This window comes from Hippocampus comes, unplaced genomic scaffold (genome assembly GCF_001891065.2).
Source record: "Hippocampus comes isolate QL1 unplaced genomic scaffold, H_comes_QL1_v1.1 scaffold39, whole genome shotgun sequence".
Classification (NCBI taxonomy): domain Eukaryota; kingdom Metazoa; phylum Chordata; class Actinopteri; order Syngnathiformes; family Syngnathidae; genus Hippocampus; species Hippocampus comes.
In genome coordinates this window covers 2,927,149-2,951,093 of record NW_017842054.1, presented here as the reverse complement: position 1 = coordinate 2,951,093, position 23,945 = coordinate 2,927,149, and the positions used below count along the sequence as shown (strand labels likewise).

Below are 23,945 nucleotides of genomic sequence, written 5' to 3'. Positions count from 1 at the left end.
AGTCGTCAAAGAACTGAAGTGTGACATGGCCAAATATGAGGTTTGGCCATTTTAATTTTTGTGAGAGAGGCTGGGCACACCCTTGCCTGGTCGCCAGCCAGGCACCGGGCTCATTAGACAAAGAACCATTCATACGTAAGCCCAGAATCTTTAATGACGCCACCATGCATGTTTTTGGGCCGTGCGAAGAAGCCGCAAGTACCTGGAGAAAAAAAAAAAAGCCACTCGACACAGAAGCACCTGAGGTGAGATTCAAACCCAGAACTTCTTGACTGTGACTGAGGCAAAGGTGTTAACCACAAAACACAAAAACCACTGTGCTGCCGAACTAAAATGACTTCTGTGAATAGCCTAATGAATAACTCACCAAAATGACTATAATGTTTAGGTGGGGCAGTCCTGCTATGATTTATTGCATCCAAAATAGACAGCGAAGTCACGCTCACAGTTGAAAGTTTAGTCTCTCTTGTGCGCACACACGCGCACGCGCTTAACTCCACCCTGTTGAACTTTTGAAGGAATTCCCTCCCACCCGACACGTTTTACTTTGCAGGGAATTTTCTGGAATGTGGGTGAAATAGGGAGTCTGTATTTCCAAACGGTGCCCCCCGCCCGACCCCAAAAAAAGAATATTGAGTTGCAAAGTATGCAAAAACATCCCCTAACACACGCTTCGGGGGGGGGGGGGCAGTCAAGTTTGGAACATGTGGCACGGTGCAGTTCCTCCACTATTTCAAAAACCCAAAGTAGTACTGTACTACTCATCTGTCGCCGCATGACACCTCCCCTGAAAATTCGAAACGACGGCCCCCTTGCAAAAACTAAGGAGGCTGGGGAGCATGTGAGAGTCTGCACGTAGTCCTTTTAGGTCTTGGCTTGTCCACCCACAAAAAAAGCAGCAGGAGATGTCCAACAGTGAGTCGAGACATTTCGTCAGATAGGACCACCGACACCACGCTCGACCTTCCCCATCTCCCCTTCGCTCTCCTGAATTCATCAACGAGCCTACCGAACACTGGGACACTTTTTTTTTCTACACCCACGATGCATTTTTTCAGGTAACCATTGTCACTAATGAGAATATACACGACTGTCACACTAGTTTGTTTACCAATGCCAATTGCATACTTTCACTGTGCAGCTCTACGTGCTTTTAAGCTAGGTTACGCTAGCTAGCTAGAAAGTGTTAAACTTGTTCTACTTTTTTTTTTAATACACGAGGTGCTTTTGAAAGACAAAACCGTTGCAGGTAAAGGACAAAAAAAATTTGCGGCGTGTCAGTGCGTACATAATGTGGTAACCTAGACAACGTGGAATGCGACCGTCATTGAATTTCTCGTGCGACGTTGTGTGCTACTTTTAGATTTTCTAAACACGATTCAGACAGTCGGTCAACATTTTCTTTGTCAGTACGCACGTCTTAAAATGCCATTTGAAGTTACGTAGCCGAGTCATTTATATCTTCGTATCATGTGGCATCGTTGAGCTCGAATGCTAGCTGATGCTAAAAGCTAACGCTCGTCTTATGACGGCTTCCACGCAAGGGAAGCAAAACTGGCGTGGGGACTGAAAGTACGTAGTCAGTTTCAAAGCCAACCGTTGTTTTTAATGCTTATTTGTTGAAAGTGTGACACTCGCAATCGATCATGTTTATCCGGCAAGGCTCCCAAGTCTCTCCGGCGGGGAGGGGCGAAGACGTGGCAGTCCGCTTCCATTCACTCTCAATGAGAAGTTAGCCCAAAGAGACGCCGGGGGGGCACTTTTTTTTTTTCAATAAACTCGCTTTAGTTTAGAGTCACAAAGTCCATGAAGATCTGGAGAAATAATATTTTATTCTTGTTTCGATGTTGTTTAATTTAAAGTTCAAATGGATTTGATGAGACAAATACTCCACCGTGCGTTGTTTTTTTTTTTTTCAATGAATGCGCTGTCTTCATTGAAGAAAATACACCAAAAATGTCTTGATTTTAGTTATTCGATGCTGTTGCTGTCCACCGGCCCAACGAGCAGGGGAAATTGAAAACCAAGAACAAAGGAACACGGAATCAGTTCCAAAGTCAAGACAAACTACAGTGTCGCATACTTTTGAGCTTTTGCAAGTGCAGAGATAAGATAAGAAATTACCCCGTTCCGCTTGCTGGGGGGCACAAAACTAAGACTCAAAATCTGAACTTTATTTCGTTTTTTCTGGAGCTACTATTCCAAGTTTGAGACGTGAACAACGGAATGATGACCATAAATACAAGAACATAGGTGAAAGTGAATCATATTCACATTTGGTCTGTGGAGTACATCATTTTGAGATTCACGTTTCTTTGCTTTTTGTCCTTAAGCTTCTTTCTCTCCAAAGCCATATTTGCAATGGCAGTTATCAAAACGCGTTCCTCATCGTTATTCCCAAATGATGTGACGATTCTCAACCACGCTTACTTGCTCACGTGAAAGAATAGTCACCGAATTTGTACACAAATTGTCAGTCAAAATACACTCCCTGTATTGTGCATTACAGTGGTTCGCGTGTCTGCCTCACAGTTGTGAGGTTTAGGGTTTGAACCTCTGCCAGGGCCATTTCTAAAAAACGCAAAACTAATGTCACGGTGGTGGTAACGGGTGGAACGGGTTGTAAATTGCTTCCTGCGTTTCCTTCAAGGTATAAAAAGCATGCGGCTCTGTTTTGATTTTTGCCCTGCTGCTGACCTAAATCGCAAAGCCACGTGAGGTTTTATTTTCTCTGGCAGCATGTCAATCTGGCAGAACCTGTTTGAACCCGCATCTTGTCTTGCTTTCCAGAATAATCTTCAGAGTATTCTGAGATTGTCTTTACAACATGTTCCAAAGTCTGTATTTATGCGTTTCTATCCCAAATTCTGTGCTGTTAACTACAGTTTTCCTTTTTCCGCACACAGTGGCACGGTGTGACTGTTTGAGATCATTTCCGCAACGTTGGTTATGCTTATTTTGCAGTGGGGTCACATGCAGTCAGTCTTGGCTGCCATTGGCCGAGTGGTCAACTGCAGGAAATCCCAGACCCGACATGTTGAGGGTCAAGTCAGGCATTCAATTTCACACCTCCAGGAAATTTGGCAGTCACCCCACATGCCTGGCCTTTTGATTTCTTCGAAGCAGCTACCTGTTTAGGCTTGGCCAAAGTAAAGTCTGAGTCACACAGCTTTGATCACTCAGCTGCAGAATACAAGGCTTTTTTTTTTAACATTCAATTTTTTTTCCAACTGCTTTTTAAAAAATAGGGTACATGTACACTGACAGTTGGCCTTCTTCAACTTCTGTGTTTTGTTTCCCATGCGGTCAAAGTCACCAAAGGCCAAATTATCGGATGTCTCTAAAAAAATCATGGCTATAAAGATTATCTTTGTGTTTGCGGTTTGAGATTTTTTTTTCTCTCCGATCTACTTGGGACTGAAAATTGTAAACCTGTTCAATATTGACAATGGCGAATTGTTATGTGTCTGGTCAACACTGTATTGATCCATTTTACAGTGGGGTCGGGAACAAAAAAGAGCCATTTGAACCCGTTTCACGAACAAAACTACGCGAGCCACAAACTGTTTGGACATCGAAAATAAAGATAGTTTTTCTTTGTATTCCTGCTGCAGACACCAGTTGAAGCGGGTGGCCTGTTTGAACCGAAATGCATTTCATGTACCGCCCCCCCTCGCCCCTCCTTAAGTCAGAAATAGCTGTTCCACATTTGTAGTTTTAGTTCAGATATACTGTGTTCCTACCGATCCATCATAAATTCAGAGAGAGGTAAAATAATGTTCACAACTTGTTACTTCACGTCACATATGGTCGACGCACCTGCCGGAACAGCGAGGCCGAGGCCTTCAGAATATCACGGTGAACATTTTGCATCGAAATCTATCCGGAATTTGAAAAATTGAGCACGTCACGACCTGCCCCAACCTGATTCTTAGAGACACATCGTATCACACTTGATGTGGGGGGGAACGCACTCCCGGCCTTCCTGCCTGGTCCAATGACCAATGACACAATGATGTGCTTGTTTTGGAGACTGCAGAAGATGTGCCGTGTGTTCTAGTGGGAGCTTGGAAACAGCAGAATCCCTCGGGAGGGAGAGATAGCACCTCAGCCAGAATGATTCTTTTTGTTCATGTCTTATTTGAATCCATCTCGCCACAGGAAGCTGCTCCCATGTTGGTGTTTCCTGTTGCTGAGCTGCCAGCCGTCGCTGTCAGCGCACGACTTTTTCACCTCAATCGGTAAAAGGTCTCATTTTTCTAACATCGCGTGCCACGCACGACAATGACGCGTGTCGATGTCGCGCCCATGTTCCACAGGCCAAATGACGGATCTGTTGTTCACGGAGAAAGACCTCGTCACATCCCTCAAGGACTACATCCAAGCTGAGGAGAACAAGTTGGAGCGGGTCAAAAAGTCAGTGTGTCGACGACCCCGGCGCAGCGTCTTCTAAGTGTAAAGCTAACTTGGCGTTCTTTGGCAGGTGGGCCGATAAACTGGAATCTTTGACGGCCACGGCCACACAAGACCCCGAGGGCTTCCTGGGGCACCCGGTCAATGCCTTTAAGCTGATGAAGAGGCTCAACACCGAGTGGGGGGATCTGGAGAGTCTCGTCCTCAGCGACACCACCGATGGTTCGTAAATAAAAACACTGATTTCACTTCTTGGCTAGCTTTCATGTGCAACATCATTGGCCGTCTGTCCTATCAGGTTTTATTTCCAACCTGACCATCCAAAGGCGGTACTTCCCGACGGATGACGACCAGACTGGCGCGGCCAAAGCTCTCCTCCGATTACAAGACACATACAAACTGGATGCCCACACCATCTCCACAGGAAACCTACCTGGTACGTTACCCACATTGGTGAAGTCAGACTTTGCTGCGGGCAAACGACATACATAAAAGAGACATGCTTTTTTTTTTTTCCCCCCACCACAGTTTAAAACCCTTCATAGGTCTTCTTAATTAGGGCCTGCCCAATTCATCAGTTGATATTAGCTTTTTTTTGATTTTTAAAAATTGTTCAATGTTTTTTTTTTTTTGTTTTTGTATTTTTTTGGTAATTTTTGCAGATTTATTTAAACACACCAACACAACATAAGACAAAAATAAAGGCATTCAAACATTTCTTCCCCACAAGAAATATAAGGGGGAAAAAATCGGCCGATTTTTGCTTTCTCTCTATTGTAAAAGGAAACAAAGGGATCAAAAAATAAGTTAATTTATTCCTTATGTATTATGTATTTATTACTTGGTTGCCAAAATTGTATTCTGCCAAATATCGGAATCGCAACGGCCTCAAGAAATACACAACACCCAACTAAAAAGTTTTATAAACAAAGTGCTACTTTAATATAAATGGAGCTACTCAACTTACCTCAACATAATTCCTTGCCAGCAAGATGCCACAAGATGGTGACAATGCAATATTTTTTATTGCTCTTTCGAAGCACTAAAACACCGAAGAGGTGACTGTAATACAAACACATCACACGTTCTTTGTGGATACTGTATGTCCCTCTTTTATATTCATGTTAATATCACCGTGTGCACATCAGGGGTGAAGCACAAGACTCTCATGACGGCAGAGGACTGTTACGAGCTGGGAAAGATTGCCTACACGGATGTCGACTACTACCACACGGAGCTGTGGATGGCGCAGGCCCTGAAACAGCTCGACGACGGTGAAGAGTCCACTGTGGATAAGGTCACCGTGCTGGATTATCTCAGTTATGCCATCTACCAGCAAGGGGAGTTGGAGCGCGCCCTGGGGTACACCAAGAGACTCCTTGAACTCGGTTAGTCCCTGTACCAAAATGTCAGTTGAACAAAAATGGATGCAGACTAGATTTTTGTTTGTCAGGATGCTATCACATTCTGCGCCAAAAAGTCACAGACGCCAGATGGTTGGCCTCATTTTAGAAAAATGCTCCTCGGTTATTATTGCAGAGTATAATTATAGCAGAGTTTAAGATGTCTTTGTTTGATAGCAATTGCAGTTGGCTTCCTTTTTTTTGCCCACAACATTCAGACCCAGAACATCAGCGAGCCAAAGGCAACGTGAAGTACTTTGAGTTCCAGCTGGAGAAGCAGAAAAAGACGAAAAAAGAGGACACGGCCATTGAGAAGGAGCCTGAGAAGAAAGAGACACCCGTCAAGAAGAAGCAGAAGCAGAAGAAGGACAGGAAAACCTTCAGTCTGATGCCTGAGAGGAAGAAGTACGAAATGCTGTGTCGCGGGGAGGGCATCAAAATGGTGAGCAGCGCTTTTAGATGACAAAAATATCGTCATTTTCTAAGGACGTCTTTAGTTCTGAACTCCTTGGTTGTGTTTGTTTTCCATCGCGCTAGACTCCCCGTAGGGAAAGCCGACTGTTCTGCCGTTACTATGACAACAATCGCAACCCCTTCTATGTGCTGGGACCGGTCAAGCAGCAGGATGAGTGGGACAGCCCCTACTTAGTCCGCTTCCTCAACATCATCTCTGACAAAGAAATTGCCAAGGTCAAAGAGCTGGCAAAGCCCAGGGTAAGTCGTCTCATCTTTGTCTCGAAAGTGTGGTGGTTTTATCGTCACTGTTTTGATGCCGCTTCGGTTGTATCGAAATGTCACACTTGAAACGGAAGATTCTGGCCTGTGTAATCATGTATACAGTTCAAAAGCGAATTGCCCCAAATTAAAACCAAAAGACATTTTGCTGCCGAATGAAATATTTTTTTGTCAATGAGGGGGTGAGGGGTTGGCTTGGGATGCCCACCCACCTTGATTTAGCGCCACTGCAATTAACCCTTGGAAGAAAAAAAAATTGCTGTCTTTCACTGAGTCACTTAGTTGTGAAACTCTTCCTTGTTTGTGTCTGTATGTTTGTATTATACTGCCACCTAGTGGCTAAAGTGTGCACCCAAGAATGAAACACAATAACCCCCGCTCGTGCGTGTGGGTCGAAAGTTCACGGTGCCACGATTTTGCTATTTTTGTACAGTTAACCACGCTATTTGGTCTTACCCTTGTTTGTATTGAATGGAATTCCTTTGTTGAACACTAGATGGCGGAGCACTTACTTAGTTTGCTATGATGTCAATTTTGAAAGCACAACAAGTGTTTCAGCACGGCCCAGTTGTTGAAAATGATTGAATGTCATCCAGTCTCATCCTGCTTTTTACACCTACAAAAAAAAGATTGGCTTTATCTTGATTGGCTTTCGGTGCATTTTAAATGCACATCTTTGAGTGTGGTTTTTATACTCAGTATATTGTGAGACGTTTCTAAGTTGGGGTGGGGGAAAAGGGGTGGTGGGATTTGTTGACTTTCAACACAGAGGCATTGGTCCTCTGGAACACTCTGGAGAATATTTTGGTGTTATCCGTTGCTCCTGCTCTTGTGTGTTTTGTATGATTTCAAACGTGTGTTTAAAAACCTTTAACGAAACAAGTCGAGGCACTTCTGTATTTGTGTACACGCAATTAGAAAGCCAGAGTTACACAACATGGCTCCTTTAAAACCATGCCCAAAGCAAAGTAGCCTGTGCTCAGGTATATCTCTCCTGCGTCCGGTAGAGCGGGGCACAGTTCGTCAAATAAACAAACATACACACACACACATGCGCATGTGTGTGGTAAATCCTCTGCCTGGCTTCACAGCTGCGCAGGGCTACCATCTCCAACCCCACCACGGGAGTGCTGGAGACTGCTTCGTACAGGATCAGTAAAAGGTAAGTTTTATCCAGGGTTTGCCCAAAACAGACAAGGGAGTCCTAATGGAGGAAGTGGCATTCCTCCTCTTCCCCTCAATACCCCCCACCCCTCCCCCTGCTATAGTTGATCTTAACATAGTTGCTTTTTCATGCGCCCGGAGCCGTTTCAGAGACAAAATGGATGTTCAGTGGAAATTGCAAGTCATACCTCATGAAACATGCTCTCTTTTTAAGCAGTTAACATTGACATCTAGTGACTGTTTCTGCTTTTCTCTTTCTCTCTCTCTCCTTCCTCCTTCCTCGTCTCTGACTGTCTGTCCGCTGGTGTCTTGCTTCTCTTTCTGTCCCCCTCTCTCTCCATCCATCTTGCGACGGGAACACCCGTAGTTAAGGCGAGCCACGGTGCATGACCCCCAAACTGGGAAGCTCACTACAGCCCAATACAGAGTCTCCAAGAGGTAAGGGGGGGAAACAGGTCAAGCAAACTCTTCTTGCGGACCCTTCGCAGCTTGGTTCCAAATGGAAAACATGTCACTGTCGCTTATCTGGAACGATTACATTGTCACAACTCTCCTCTCAGGCTGCTCCTATTTGTGACATTGCAGAGTTGCAATAATTTTGGCCAATGAGATTTTTTTTTTTTTGGCGAGAATATCCAAGGCCGAGCACAGAATGAATATTTCCTCTGTCGTACTTGTGGGAATGAATCTCTACTCTGCTGCATTCTTTCATGTGCTCGTCACAGCTGCTGCAGTTCTGCTTACGCTTCCGCAGCCTCCATATCAGCAATCTAAAAGGCTGGAGAGACATAAAGGGATAGATAGCGAAAGCAAAAGCAATTCAACATGGTATAAATTTGCTGCGTGTATATAGTTGTGTCCGTTATTGAAAAAGCTAAATAATGTGGAGTGATTTTGGACTCATGACACAATTTCTTGTGACTGTTTTTCCACATGAAAAATCTCTTAGTTGTGGAAATGATTCAAAGCAGCCTGCCAATTCAAAAAAATAAAATTGTGGAAATGATGTGCGAGTGCAAAGTTTCACAACTTGCCTGTCTTATTTCCACGAGCAAGGAATGCGGAGCGGAATGTCAATCTGACCTCTTGATGAGCTCACTGTGCAAAGACGCACGAGGGAACCTTTTGGTCGGCCCGTGTTGACTTCCAAAGTATGACGCAAAGACGAATGGAGGAGATACAAATGCATTTAATTTGAAATTATTTAGATTGAGGACATCCTGCCTCAGCCCTGAACCAAAAATTCCACTGAGCAGTTCATAAAATCAACCCCCGCCCCCTCCCACCCACCACCTCGAACCCTGAGCTGATTGGAGATTCTGAATCTTGGGCCTTTTTTTTCCCCCCCTTGTGCTTCCTTCTCTGTGCCCCCATTTTTTTTTTTTTTTTTTTTAGATTGTGCTTTACGTTTCCTTCAGCATGACAGCTCTCGCCGCTAGCTCGTTCCTAATTTTGTTTTCTGCCGCCCGCAATCACTTCCGTGCTGGGAATTCTTCTTCTTTCTCAACCGGCCCTGCTCTGTTCCAGCGCTTGGCTCACAGGCTATGAAGATCCCGTCATTGAAAAAATTAACCAGAGGATCGAGGATCTCACCGGCTTGGAAATGGATACAGCAGAAGAGCTGCAGGTGACATGCGCGTTTTGGAGAGTTTCTACTAAGCAGTGGAATTTCCCAAATAATATCACCCCAACTTCACCGCTTTCATTTAAAAAAAAAAAAAAACGTTTATGCACCATTTCACTTCACAGGTTGCAAACTATGGTGTTGGCGGTCAATACGAGCCTCACTTTGACTTTGGAAGGGTATGTCAACACACGCACGCATTCACATGGACGTCAGGATGTGTTTTAACTCCAGAAGTCGAAACCTGACGATCATTGTTTTCGCCGCAGAAAGACGAGCCAGATGCCTTCAAAGAGCTCGGAACGGGCAACCGCATAGCAACGTGGCTCTTCTACGTGAGTCTTGATTCTAATACCCGTCTCATGCATCATATATTTTTTATGAACAACTGAGGAGTGATGGAGAAGAAAAAAAAAAAACGAGCACTGAATTGGAGTCTTCCCTGCTTGTTGTAGATGAGTGACGTTGCAGCAGGGGGCGCCACAGTATTCCCTGATGTCGGAGCGTCGATTCGACCCCAAAAGGTGAAGTGACCATTACCATATGACTGACTGTGAATATTGAGCGCTTGCACATAAGCAAGCGTGTGTTATTGTTTTAGCCTTTCGTGAAATCGAATAAATAGATTTGAAGTGTCAGAGGGCAGCAAGGCCTTGACTGCTTGCTGGTGTCAATAATATCAGGAGCTCTGGGCTTCAGTTGCAATCTAAATTCTAATATTTGTTTCGCGGTATTGTTTTCACTTATAGCCAACAGTTCATTTCCTTCAATTCAATTCAGTCCACTTTTATAACAAAGAAAGAAACAATACATGAGCTAAAACAATTACAAGAAGAAGCGAAGGTTTAAAATCAAATTGACTGCACTGCTTCCAGTGACGGGACAGAGATGTTCGATTCATCGGTCCAATCAGATTTCAGCCTCGCTGTTGCCATGTGAAGCAAAACTGCCAAGTGCCTTCACATTTAGAATCAGTGTTACTTGCCTATGTAACTTCATCAGTAATAATAATGGGATCAGAAAACACATTTGCCCCCAAAAGGGCCAGTGAGGCAGCCCACGATAGTGTCATCATTTTTCTGTCCTCTGATTGGTTGGTCAGAGAAAGCCAAATTCGATGGGATGGACTAGGGTCAAATTAGGCCCGATTATCAGTTATGTGTGTCGTTTGTGGCTAATGTTTTTGTTTTATTTTTGTTTTGTCTCCAGGGTTCTGCAGTGTTCTGGTACAATCTGTTTCCCAATGGGGAGGGCGACTACAGCACGCGACATGCTGCTTGTCCTGTTTTGGTGGGCAACAAGTGGGGTGAGTTTCTCAACGTGAATCCCTACAAGCCGCGTGAATGAATACGAGTAAAAATGTGTTTGTTTCCTCTTTCCCCTCCCGCTCTTTAGTATCAAACAAATGGATTCATGAACGAGGCCAAGAGTGGCGGCGACCATGTGGTCTAAATGAGACTGATTGATTGAAGCAAGAACAACTCTCACCCCCTCCTCGCCCGGCCCAGAGCACCCTGCTGCCGATCACAGATGACACTACATGGACGCTTGGGGGTCCATATGGCACACATTCCCCAAGCTCCAACACTCCCTTTATTTCACAGCCCAAGAGATTGTTTGGAATCAGGACAGCGTCGGCGTCGCTGCGATAGATAGCTCCCGAATTGCCACACCGTGACCTGCGGTTCTGCGGCTATGCTATCCTTCAGTCGCAGGAAAGCCTACACCCCCACCCCACTTCACCCTCCACCACTCCTGTCAGTTGGCATTCTTCAGAAGCCTGACTCATTCACTCCTTCACACACCTTCTCGCGAGTTTACACTATTTCATTGCACGACGATTTGCAAAGCGAGCACCGCTAGCTCACAGCGCGCTATGCGCAAGTTGAGTTTGAGTTGAGAGTTGCTCTTCTCTTCAGGTCATGGGGACATCATGAAAAAAGAATAGATTTTTGTCATGGATGTCGAAGTGATGAAAGGCAGTTTTAACATAATGGCTCTTAATCAGAACAGTTGTGAGATGCGGTTAGCACATTTGACTCACAGGTTTTTGGTTTGAATCTATGTGATGTGGAGCTTTCATGTTCTCGTACGCATTTTTCGGGTTTTCTCCAGGTATTTCTTTCCACATCCGATAAATAAAAAAAATACACGCATTGAAGATTCTAAATTGACCAAAGGTGTGAATGGTTGATTATCTATTATGTGTGTCAGAAAAGTTTCAGGACTGGTGTTTCAAACACAAACTACAGGTTTTCCCCTTCAGTGGGCCAGACAATCAACCAGCATGCCACTCCGGGCATTGAATCTGACACCTTTGCCCGAAGGGAAACACTTCAAATTGGGGAAAAAAAGTGTAGTTTGGATTTGAAATACTACTGGTGCTGTACAAGTACTTTGACTTGTGAGAGATCCAAGATGCAAGACGTCACTTGACCATTTTGTTTTTCTGAGATACAAAGTCCACTTCAGACCACCGCTGCTAAATAGCGGCAGCGCACTACCTACCCAATTTGCAGTGACCGTCATTTCGCATTGGTTTGATTGCAAGGGAAGGGCAGTGCCAGGCGGTGGCAGGAATGCGCCATTAAACTGGTTTGCAAACTCCCCCAACAGAATAACAAGGAAGACCAATCGATTCGGTACAGTTGTTTTGGGCTCACATTGTCCGTTTGTAAGTTGTAATGTTAAGAGCAAGAGTTGCCACTGTGTGTTTTAATACAGTACAAGGACATTGTTCGGGGTGCTGGGGTGGGGAAAGGTGGTTTGAGATACAAGCATGGTCATGGAACGATTTGTACTCATGTCTCAAGGCAACCTATTGCAGTGGAACCCGGATAGTTACTGTTCGAAAGCCCTTTTTTTTTTCGTGGAGATTTGTTCTTGGTAGTTTTGACAGTGGGGGTTTTCATGTTTTTCAATGCAGTTATAATGACATCAATTAGCCGATGTCCTGGTCCCATGAAGGTCCACTGTATAACTTTGTGATACCAGTCCTGGAACTTTTAAGGCACACCCATGTCGATGAAAAATGCAGATGGATGAACATAGCCACTTGAACACACATCCAAACATAAAATCAAGCCTTTGATGTCCAATTCAAACACGCTCCCAGTGGTTTGCCTTTTTTGAAATATTGGGTTTTGCGAGGAAACAATCATTTTATTTATACGACCCAAACCATTTTTTTGTGTTAATGTTATGGCAGTCCTCGTTAATTATAGTTTGTAAGACATTAAAAGTTGTTTGTATGAAGTTTGTTCATGTCTTTTTCTTTACGGGCGCGTGCATGCGAGAGCGCGCGACCTCGACGGGAAGGAACGCGTGGCTCACGTGACCACGCCCCGACGAACGATAACCGGCCGCCCCCGTCCCGCACAAGGCAACCGGGGCCAGACGTCTGTCAGGTCGGGGGGACAAGGGCAAAGCGTTCGCGTGTATGACCCAGCCACAAGTCGGACAAGCATCACTTTGTTTTCAATAACTTGTTTCGAATTTCTTTTACTCCACTTGAAGTCAAGTTTCGAAGGCCCACCGAAAAGATGATGACCATGACCCACATGGAGAGCACGGTGCGTTACGACAACGGCTACGAGGATGAGTACATGCTCCAGGAGGACGAGTGGGACCGGGACATGCTGCTCGACCCGGCCTGGGAGCAACAGCAGAGGAAAGTAAGTCCAAAATTGGCCCTGGAACGCAACAAAAACACTCGACCAAGACTCTTCCAATCAACGACGTTTGGTGTGGTTTGCGCTTTTTATTCCAGGTTAAGATCCATGTACTAGTCAGCTCTTTGCTCTTAGTAGTTAGACAAATCAGTTTGTCTCACTCGTAACGTTTTACTTCCACTGCTTGTCCGAGATCCCCGTACAGTATAGTAAGGGCAGCTACTAGTGCAGCAAAACTGCACTAATTGACATTTCGTTCAGCATTAAATGTTAACTCCTACACTGTTATAATGTCATTAGTTACTAAGCATAGCACACAGTTGTCAACTAGTGCAGTTTTGCCTCACTAGTAGCATATTGTTATCCCTCTAGTGAGGCAAAGCAAGGCTGGTTTATTGACAGTACAGTATATAGCACATTTCAATCACAAGGCAACCCAATGTGCTTCACACAACCAAAGGCACAACATCTACTAGTAGCGCACAAGTGTCAACTAGTGCACGGTTTTGCCTCACTAGTAGGGTGTACAGTGGTTGCTCAAGTCTGAGGGCAAATTATTAGAATGGCAACAGGTGTCTACAAGGTTTAATTGCATCTTCTGCTATCTAGTGGACGAGCATTCAATTATTCTGCCTGTCACTGTCGATAGGTGAACATTATTTCGTGATCGTTTAAAATGGAGAAAGCATACACTTGAAATTGAATCGAAACAAAGTGAACTGTTGTCAAACTTCCAGTCATGGACTCCAGCAGTCTTCCGCTGGCTCTTTGACGGACGGGTCCCAGCAAGGCTAACAATAGCCCTGCTTTCCAGCGGCTCTTTTCTCTCTCTCTTTCTCTCCGGTGATACGCTCGGAATGCGAGCTGTCAACAGATGCTCCCAAACACATGATGACGCTCTCGGGATTTAGAATGGTCGCTGCCTTCTAATTTTAAACACCGCCACTGGCAGGCATTGTCGTAGGGCTAAGCCCGCTGTCCTTGGTGCGGAATGCTTTTGTTTATAGCGACGGCACGCAGAAAATATTGCACCAGCCTGGCTGAATTTAGCCTCGGGGGAGGGGGGGCATGCTCGCAGTTGATTTTAGGGCTTTAGGATTTGGCTTCTTTGCACAGCTGGAGGCACCAGTGCTTCCACCTCAAATGTCTCTCCTCCAACACACTCACACAGAGCCCCTCCCAGCGTCAAGATGAGGAAACGGTTTATTTTTGGCAACACAAGGGGCAAATCACAATTACAGTATTTTGAGGAATTTTGTCAACACGATAATGAATCCCATTTAGTCATCATGTCAAGGACAACATCTGTATTTTTTGTTATACTTTTCAACAAACCATATGAAGACAGTTTTCGGTGCAAATGTGAAACTTTAAAATGGATGGATTATCATTTTAGAGTCAATGATAGTCACAAACCAAGTTTTACACACATATTTATAATTTACCAACTCACCATGATGCTCCAATTTTTGCTGTATTTTTTTTTCTCTCGCCATGACTCAGCAGGTCACTTGAGCATCTTCACAAAGCCTTAACCATGCCTTTGCCCCCTGGTGGTTGGCTGACGACTGGTTCAGAGCCCGCAAATTATATAATAAATATCGCTTCATTATCAGACAGAGTTTTGCAGATTATACAGCAATATAATACTCATTTTCTCATGAAACAGTTTTCACGTTGGCTCCAGTTGCAGTTGAACTATCTCCCTGCACAAAAGGTAGCAGCGTTCAAATGCAACTCTGTCAAAGCTGACATGTTGTGACGTGAGGAATGTGTCCCTGGTGTTTATTTTGAAGTCATCTCTTCATGGACAAGAAAATAATTAAATGTGATTCGGCGTTTAAGGGCAATCTGCATAAATAATGTTTTGCCTGTAACTTCCCTCATTATTCAGCCTCCTTGCTGCATAAATTCAGAAATAAAGAAAAAAATGATCTGATGAAGGCTGTTGCCCAAATATCATCTTTTGACAGATTGAAGATCAATTTTTCATCTGCTATGGAGTGTGCGATAATGTTTTTTATTTTTATTTTTATTTAAAAGCCTCTCAAGGTCACAACAAGTGTCTTGTGTATGACGGTGTCCATTATAATCAGACTATGGCATTGCTCCTACTGTTCGGGCTCTGGATTTGACCTATTCATTCAAACGCCAAAAGTCGGATTTCATTTTATAATCCTGATACAGTCATGCGCCTCTCTGGCACTTCTTTCAAGGTATTCCACTATCTCTCGAACTGTTATGAGGGTGACCTGGAAGAATGATTGAGATAAGAGAGCCTGTAACCAATCACATGCCCATACAGTGACGGACAACAGGGAACAATTTCTCCGTCCACATGACATTTTCACTGTCGCTGACACGACGACACATTCTGACGTTATTCTCCCCCAGCGGGTCCCTTATCGTGACGCACAACAGAGCCCTCTATATTTAACACCTTATATCAGACGGAATGCTGAGCTCTGCGGTCGGCACCCGGCTCTTCAGCCATTTCTGGCGAGTGAGCGACCCGACAAAAATAGGAGGAGAAGGACAATAATCCCATCTTAACTGGATTTACAGTATCTCTCAGAAAGCACATTTGTTCCAATGCTACGGATGAAAAGAGGTGATATTTGACACTTCGGAGTCAGTACAGGCCAAATTTAATTTGAGAAAAGGCGCACATAATTATTAGAAAAGCTGGCGGCACGCCGCCTAAAAAAAAATGCCACTGACAGTATGAAACCTGAAATAATAATCTTCCCTTTAGGTTTCTTGGTTCCGGTAAGTAGCAGCAATCTGGACGTACAATTTTGCAGACCAAAGGACCGCGCAATTGACAAGTGTAAATCTAGAGGCCCAAGTTGACCTGCCATCCGTGACACGAATATCTGAGTGTCATCTGGAAAGTTGTGGTCGGACACTTGGAAGGGACGTATTAACTGGCCTGATGGAAACATGTATAGTTTTAACAATAGGGGTTCCAGGATTGACCCCAGGGGATCACCATAGCTCATAGCCATTTATTCTGAGGCACGGTTACCTATTTCACCAGAGTACAAATGCATTCTGTCTGTAACCTCTGCATTATTGTTGTTGTTCTTTTTTTATTCCTACCCTAATATAGCGCCTGGTCCTTCTAGAACCTTGTAGTGGTCTGCACCATGCTGCTGCAGAATATAATGGTTAATTTATATTCTGTCATCAAGCTTGATTGACTTGCTGTCTCTGTTCCTGTAGACCTTCACTGCCTGGTGTAACTCACACCTGAGGAAAGCTGGCACTCAAATCGAAAACATTGAAGATGACCTGAGAAACGGACTGAAACTCATGCTGCTTCTGGAAGTGATCTCAGGTCAGATTACAGAATGCTGTGGTGCCGGTTCATTTCTGACTGTACTGATCTACATTTGTCTGAACGGGTTTCTGTCGTGTCCCCCTGCCCGTGTACAGTATTTACTCACATGACCTTCCCACAATGGCATGTTGGCAGGTGAGAGGTTATCTAAGCCGGACAGAGGGAAGATGCGCTTTCACAAGATTGCTAACGTCAACAAAGCACTGGATTTCATCACGAGCAAAGGGGTAAAACTGGTCTCCATCGGAGCTGAAGGTACCAGAAGCCTCGGCAAAACATATAGAACAGAAAATATTACCCTCGCGTTCGCTAATAGGATTTATGTTTGCGTTTCAGAGATTGTGGACGGGAATGTGAAGATGACGCTTGGAATGATCTGGACAATAATTCTCCGCTTTGCCATTCAGGACATTTCTGTTGAAGGTGTGTTGATGAAAAAAAATCTATTATTGTATTCCACAGAAGCGCCCGTGACTGTCATAATGTAAAAAAAAAAATATACCATTGTACTGCTAACATCTGTGCAGAAACATCTGCCAAAGAGGGCCTCCTCTTGTGGTGTCAAAGAAAGACTGCCCCCTACAGGAATGTCAATGTTCAGAACTTCCATGTGAGGTAAGTCAGCATTTGACCTCCCAAAGTAATGGAAGCGAGACATTTCAGAGCTAACGACAGAATCTTTCCCTTTCTCAACACACAATTTAATCACATCATATTTTGGTAGTTAGCATAACACAAGCAAATGCAATTTTTAGAGCGTATCTACAAAATGAAGAATTCAGTTTCCAATTTTGGCAACCCTGAAACTCGCGGTTTGCATGGCCTTTGAAGACAAACAAACAAACAAAAAAAAAAAGGTGCCTTTGTGAACTGACATGTTGGCTCTCTCTGCTCATCGTCCGGTGAAGCTGGAAGGACGGCCTGGCCTTCTGCGCCCTGATTCACAGACACAGACCCGACCTGCTCGACTACTCTAAACTCAGCAAGGTGTCGTGCGTGCGCATGAGCGTGTGTCACCTGTAACCTGTGATGCCGTGCCACTGACCTGCACACGCAGTCATAACGTTTCACAGTGTGAGCCGATTAGAAAAAAAAAAACACACACACATGAAAGTGTGCACTATGAATTAAGTCTAAACTAATCATCGCTTTAAACACTCATGGCTTGCGTAGGTTCGCATGCAATAAAATGAAGGCAGAGAGTTCCATCCATCCACTTCCCATGCCGCTTTTTCTCATTCAAGTTACAGTTGGGGTTGGCTGACTGTGGGCTGACTGTTTAAGGCCACGCTCTGTTGACGCTGCTTGTCATTTAAATTATGACATGTTGGTGTATTTAAAACAACCACGTTACTGCCTTGAAGTCCGCTAGCTTGATGCTAACACACAAAGGGAAACGCCATCGATGGGAGAGTTTTCGATTAAAATATAGCCAGGGGAGAATCACAATTGCGCATTTATATTCCGAGTGTGGCCGCTGCGGCTGTTCAGCAGGAGTAACTCATCCGTCGTCAGTCTTCCAAGCAGAAGCCCTCGCTTTTCAACACTGGTCTGGAACGGTCGCGGAAACATGAGCCTCGTCCCCCCCTGCGGAGCTGGGCTTCGCTATTACAGTCACCTCGCGTACGCCGCAGAGACCGCTTGTCCTCATGAGAGTTAAGAAGATCACACGAGCTCAGTGGAGTATCACAACGAGGCGCATCACAACTTTTCCGCCACTTCCCACTGCTCCCCCCCCCCCTCCCCTTTTCCCCTCACACACACGTTCAGTCACCCATGGACTTTGGAGATTGCAGACAGTGTCACTGTGCAGCTGTTGAGCTTGGCTCCAGGTGAGCGTTCCTGTCGGGCTCGCATTGTTGAAGCACAGGCTGGCTCAGGATGTCCTCCTGTCCATCCTGGCATCATCTGATCCCTCCATCTCATCCTCTGCTGGATGGAGGAGCAGCTGGCCTTGCCTGTTATGTAGGCAGCAGCCGCCTTTGTGGCGCAGAGAACAATGGCGGCGGAACTTCCGTATGATCCCTTTACCCCCGTCGACCGTCACCGACTGGCCGGTTGAGCAGTGACGCACTCGGCTGTTGGTCCCACACTCTGTCCGGTACTGCGACAAGAGTCAAATTTATGAGTAAAGGTACTCAAAATGCAGTGAACCCCCCCGCCTGTTTGTGGTTCGCCATTTCTTTTTTGTTGTCACGTATTCTCTGCGACATGGTTTTGAAAAAACTCAACTTTCAAGATGCTGCCAGAGCCGTGGCTAATAGGAAAGTAGAAATTGGTGTCAAGGAAGTAGCTACATTGAAGGGGGAGCTGGTGTTTTCGGCCGGGTTGTTAGCAGAAGCGACTTTACTCATGTGGTAGGCTTCAGCTTTTAGGCCGTGTGGCTTCAATTCCGATCCAGTCTGGTCCATCGTGTAAATAGTTGTTTTTTTGCTCAATGTGGCCTGTGATTGACTGGCGACCAGTCCTGGGTGTAGTCTGCCTTTTGCCCAAAGTCAGCTGTGATAGGGCTCTGGCTACCCGCTACCCTGAACAGGACAAACTATAATGGCGAATCCGATTTCTTATCATGAGATAAAGTATTTTGGAATACAACCTGAATGAAGTTGTCACAATGAAATAGTACAATTGTGTTCATGGGTTGCAACAAAAGGCAATAAATGACTTGTTTTCTTCTAGTCTGGCAACCTAATTCCAAGAACATTATTTCATTCCCCCTGTAATATATCAGCTTTATTTTTCGAACACTAAGACGTTATAACGCCTCATAACTTTTCTTTTTTTTTTTTTTTTTCTGTACTTTGGTCGATTGAAATCTACAAAACACCCAAATCGTATTTGAGCAATCCTCAGGGATTCACATATGTGTGTTGATTTAAATCCAAACCATCTCCAGATTGCTTGGCCCTTGTCAGCTTCGAACACCCCACTGCAACACGCAAGATGAATTGCTTGATCGGAAACCGCAATTAACGACAGAGGGAGTCATTAAGGGCATTCCGCAATTGTTAGGCCAAAACGTTATCGATTTCCACGAGCGGCCTCGTTGGTGAAACGCTGCACTTCAGTCTAATAAAAGCTCCCCACGTGAGCGTTTTCCCGACGACAGATCTTCTGAGAAATGAGCATTGCATGCAAGTGATGAGGAAGTATAACGTGTTCGCCGTTGCATGAAGGTCAGGCCCCGCTGGCATTCGAAATCCGGCGTTGCTGTTTCATCATGTGGAATTGTATTTCTTTATTTAGGATGATCCTCTGGGCAACCTGAACCTGGCTTTTGACATAGCGGAGAAACACCTGGACATTCCCAAAATGCTTGATGCCGAAGGTACGTTTTAGTTGCAAGACAGTTTTTATGATTCATCTTTTTATTCTTTTGTCCGTCCCCCGACAATAATTTCCCCCTTCTTTTCATTTTGACCTCACCTCCCCTGCAGATATCATCAACACCCCCAAGCCTGACGAGAGAGCCATCATGACGTATGTGTCCTGCTTCTATCATGCTTTTGCTGGCGCCGAGCAGGTTGGCAAAATCATTTTATCCCATAACACGATTTGCTTATCCAACCTCACATGCTAATATCAGTATAAACGGATACCGCACATTCAGACCTACTGAATGAAATCCTCAAACTGCGCATAATGTTTCAGTGCCGTGACGTGGTCATAGTACGTAATGTTCTTGCGGATTAAAATAATATACTTAACTACACTTTATAGGAGTAAAATCTGTCTCATTTTTTGATGAACGTTTAGGCCTACTAGGCTACTGTATTTTAATTTCGGTCATTTCGGTGGTACTTGGGCAGCCAAGTAGCGGTATGTTTCTTTTTTAGGCAGCACTTGGTGTCAATATTTCACGATCAATTCGCTAATGAGTTCAGTTTTCATTCCCTCAGCACGTTTGCACGAACAGTGAAACCAAAACGTATACTTTGAGAATAATATTGGAATTATTGAGAGAATGGCCCACTTTCACTCACTGTAATGAGACTGTTTTTTTTCCTTCCCTCAGGCTGAAACGGCTGCCAACAGAATCTGTAAAGTGTTGGGTGTAAACCAGGAGAACGAGAAGCTGATGGAGGAGTACGAGAGGCTGGCCAGCCAGGTAACCATGATGAAAAAAATGTCATAGTTTACTTTGCACTAAGGGTGGCTGCTAAATAGTTAAATTTACATGATGAATGAAGCAGGACTTTGTAGCTCTAAAGGTTTCAGAAGAGAAAAAAAAAAGCAGTTTGTAGGCAGTTCAATGATAAACAGATATAGTGTCAGTATCTAACAGTAATTGTACTGTAATCTAATATACTTGACAGTGAGCCATAAATATACAGATTAAAAATAAATTAGAATACGTTACGCAATTTATAATCCTCATTCTTTGAGCTGTCGGTTTTCCCTCCTCAAAACTGACATTCGAAGCAACCTGAGAATCCTAATGCTGCCAGAATCAATGAACCGGTCAGAACCAGCCGACGACACATTTCAATGAAAACCCCGCGAAGCTTTTTCACAGTATTCCCAACTGGCATCATGTTGTGATATTAATTATCTCGGCGTGGCCCTCTCCAGCTGCTGGAGTGGATCCGCCGCACCACTCCCTGGCTGGAGAACCGGACCCCGGAGAAGACCATGGCAGAGATGCAGAGGAAGCTGGAGGACTTCCGGGACTACAGACGCCAGCACAAGCCTCCCAAGGTGCAGGAGAAGTGCCAGCTGGAAATCAACTTCAACACCCTGCAGACCAAGTTGCGCATCAGCAACCGGCCTGCTTTCATGCCCTCCGAGGGCAAGCTGGTGTCTGTAAGTGACTCCAAATCCTTCATTCACTGAACTTGGCATCACTCATTGCCAGGCCAGGAGAGAGACGCAGAAGCGTGTGGTGATTATTATTATTATTATTATTTTTTTTCCCCCTCTCTGATGATTGTGCCTCCAGGATATTGCCGCAGCATGGCAGGGCTTGGAGCATGCGGAGAAAGGCTACGAGGATTGGCTCCTCACGGAGATTCGCAGGTTGGAGAGACTGGACCACCTGGCCGAAAAGTTTCGCCAAAAGGCCACCAATCATGAAAATTGGGCCAGCGGTGAGCAGTTGTACACACGGTTCATCTCAAAACTCCACACACACCTGTTCAAATGCAAGATTTTTGTCATCTAAAAAAAAAAAAAAAAAAAAAAACGAGCCCGTGATGAAGAGACTTCGAAGCCGTACTACTCAATAATAATCGCAAATCAAAAGAAACCTTTCAGAGAGAGAAAGTCACAATTGGGAATGTGGCTGTGTTCAAATTGAGAACAACTGGAGCCAGCACACAACTGCCACCATTTCAAGCGCCCCTGATGAACCCCAAATAAAGTTAAGCCGATACAGGCTATAAGTCACACGGAAAAAAGTTTTGAAATGACTTATCATGGTCTCATTTTTTTATTTTAGTTTTTATACATCACAAAAGCCTCAACAGATGTGTGTAGACTTCTGTCCCCTATGTCTTTACGAGTTCTTTCTTTTCCCAATACTTTTTTTTTTTTTTTTTTTTTTTTTTTTTTTAGCTTGAGCTCAGCTCGAGTCAGTCCACCGTCTCCACAGTGTTCATTACCGCCGTGAGAAAGTCAGAACTTTTAATCTTTCTTCTCTGAATGTGTGCTCTCAGGCAAAGAAATGTTACTCTCCCTGAAGGATTACGAAACTGCCACCTTGACACAAATCAAGGCGATGCTTCGAAAACACGAGGCCTTTGAGAGCGACTTGGCAGCCCACCAAGACAGAGTGGAGCAGATTGCCGCCATTGCGCAGGAGCTCAAGTACGCAATCCCCGCTCCACATTATTTGCAGTCATTGTCCGAGTCCGCGTATCAGGAGTGTGAAGTCACTCCGCGCTTTATGGCGGGCGCGAATGGCTGAGGCTCACTCGACACATAAATCACATTAAATAAATACATAAAAAAATAAATAAAAAATCACAAAATAAAAAAAAAAATGTTGGACAATCACAAGTTTGAAAAAGCAAAAGTTGATAACTTGGAAAAGTCCTCACTTTGGTCAGAGGTTTACAAAAGCTACTTTTGTGTGTAATTTTTTTTTTTTTTTTTTAGTATTGTACAATATCGACAACACTATCTGCGTTCGAGTAGACATGGCCAGAATGTACTTGTATATTTCCTTCTTTTGTTTTGGTTCATTGTTTTAATATTTACAACCCATTATAAGAAACAATTAAATTCGCACACAAAAAAAAAAATATATCAGCATTTCCACCTTTTGGGGGGTGGTTGAAAACAACATATCTTCTATCATAAGAGTCCATGTTTTCTTTTCCAGTGAGCTGGACTACCACGACGTGGCAGCTGTAAACCAGCGCTGCCAGAGCATCTGCGACTTGTGGGACCGACTGGGAACCCTGACCCAGAAAAGGAGGGAAGCCTTGGAGGTGAGGACTACGAAAGAACGTGAGCAAGACGAACATGGATCGCGCCTGCCTTCACGTCCTCTGGACGCACTGGCATGTGTGGCGAGTCTCCACCAGAGTGCGCTCATGATCCACATCGGTCCACGCTGATGCCTTTCAAACCAAAATATCCAGAGGTGTTTCATATGGGATTGGATGGAGACATGGCTGTCATCGTGTGGCCGCTAACTGGCTCCGGTCCCACCCCGGCCACTTCCTCTCATCCGTGCGGACCATTCCTGACCCGCAAGTGCATGAGTGAGGGCCCAGGAAAAGGTCTGAGGATTAAGCGTGAATGACAGCAACAGAGGCCTGTTGTCTGTCCACGTCCCACTCAACACAATCCCCCTCCGAGCCGAGCCAAAATTGCGGTTAACAAGGCCATGCTAATGTTGTTCTCTCTGGGGTTAGTCGTTAGAACAGGTGCGTCCGTGAGCGTCGGGGGCCGGGCGTGCGGGGGGGTGGTAATTCTCGCTGGGATTTGTCCTGGAAGAGGTCAGCTTGGACATTCGGAGCCTGTATTTTTTTTTTTTTGGATTTATGTGGTGTCGTCATTTCTGCAGCGCACAGATAAGCTGCTGGAGACCATCGACCAGCTGTTCCTGGAGTTTGCCAAACGCTCGGCTCCTTTCAACAACTGGATGGAGGGAGCCATGGAAGACCTGCAGGACATGTTTATGGTGCACACCGTAGACGAAGTCCCGTTAAAAAAAAAAATTTTTTTTCAATAAAAAAAAAAAAAAAAAAAAAAACGAGCCCGTGATGAAGAGACTTCGAAGCCGTACTACTCAATAATAATCGCAAATAAAAAGAAACCTTTCAGAGAGAGAAAGTCACAATTGGGAATGTGGCTGTGTTCAAATTGAGAACAACTGGAGCCAGCACACAACTGCCACCATTTCAAGCGCCCCTGATGAACCCCAAATAAAGTTAAGCCGATACAGGCTATAAGTCACACGGAAAAAAGTTTTGAAATGACTTATCATGGTCTCATTTTTTTATTTTAGTTTTTATACATCACAAAAGCCTCAACAGATGTGTGTAGACTTCTGTCCCCTATGTCTTTACGAGTTCTTTCTTTTCCCAATACTTTTTTTTTTTTTTTTTTTTTTGCTTCGTTTGATCTCAGCTCGGGCCAGTCCC

The 23,945-nt window shown here is 44.6% G+C and overlaps 2 protein-coding genes across 4 annotated transcripts in view; both read left to right on the top strand.

Annotated features, from left to right (window-relative positions):
• Positions 1–763: 763 nt before the first annotated feature.
• Positions 764–12,594, top strand: p4ha1b (prolyl 4-hydroxylase, alpha polypeptide I b). 3 transcript variants are annotated; one of them, XM_019860247.1, is made up of 15 exons: positions 764–1,058; positions 4,162–4,241; positions 4,320–4,416; positions 4,484–4,635; positions 4,712–4,849; positions 5,562–5,801; positions 6,035–6,258; positions 6,354–6,530; positions 8,083–8,153; positions 9,243–9,342; positions 9,465–9,518; positions 9,609–9,674; positions 9,795–9,863; positions 10,549–10,645; positions 10,735–12,594. In XM_019860247.1, the coding sequence occupies exons 1-15, from the start codon at positions 1,045–1,047 to the stop codon at positions 10,803–10,805; spliced, it is 1,650 nt and encodes a 549-aa protein (XP_019715806.1). In that variant the 5' UTR covers positions 764–1,044; the 3' UTR covers positions 10,806–12,594. The 3 variants fall into 3 exon arrangements, with proteins under 3 accessions (XP_019715806.1, XP_019715805.1, XP_019715807.1); XM_019860246.1 differs by lacking the exon at positions 8,083–8,153 and adding an exon at positions 7,643–7,713 and having other exon boundaries at positions 766–1,058; XM_019860248.1 differs by lacking the exons at positions 764–1,058; positions 8,083–8,153 and adding exons at positions 1,396–1,572; positions 7,643–7,713.
• A 107-nt stretch (positions 12,595–12,701) lies between these two features.
• The window catches only part of actn2b (actinin, alpha 2b), a 17,125-nt gene continuing 5,881 nt past the window's right edge, over positions 12,702–23,945 (top strand). The window contains exons 1-13 of the mRNA XM_019860250.1: positions 12,702–13,013; positions 16,236–16,350; positions 16,489–16,608; positions 16,690–16,776; positions 16,881–16,968; positions 17,262–17,340; positions 19,600–19,681; positions 19,791–19,876; positions 20,369–20,461; positions 20,926–21,156; positions 21,293–21,440; positions 22,008–22,158; positions 22,676–22,784. Of these exons, the coding sequence (XP_019715809.1) occupies positions 12,882–13,013; positions 16,236–16,350; positions 16,489–16,608; positions 16,690–16,776; positions 16,881–16,968; positions 17,262–17,340; positions 19,600–19,681; positions 19,791–19,876; positions 20,369–20,461; positions 20,926–21,156; positions 21,293–21,440; positions 22,008–22,158; positions 22,676–22,784 (1,521 nt within the window). The 5' untranslated portion in view covers positions 12,702–12,881. The remainder of the gene's footprint in view (positions 13,014–16,235; positions 16,351–16,488; positions 16,609–16,689; positions 16,777–16,880; positions 16,969–17,261; positions 17,341–19,599; positions 19,682–19,790; positions 19,877–20,368; positions 20,462–20,925; positions 21,157–21,292; positions 21,441–22,007; positions 22,159–22,675; positions 22,785–23,945) is intronic.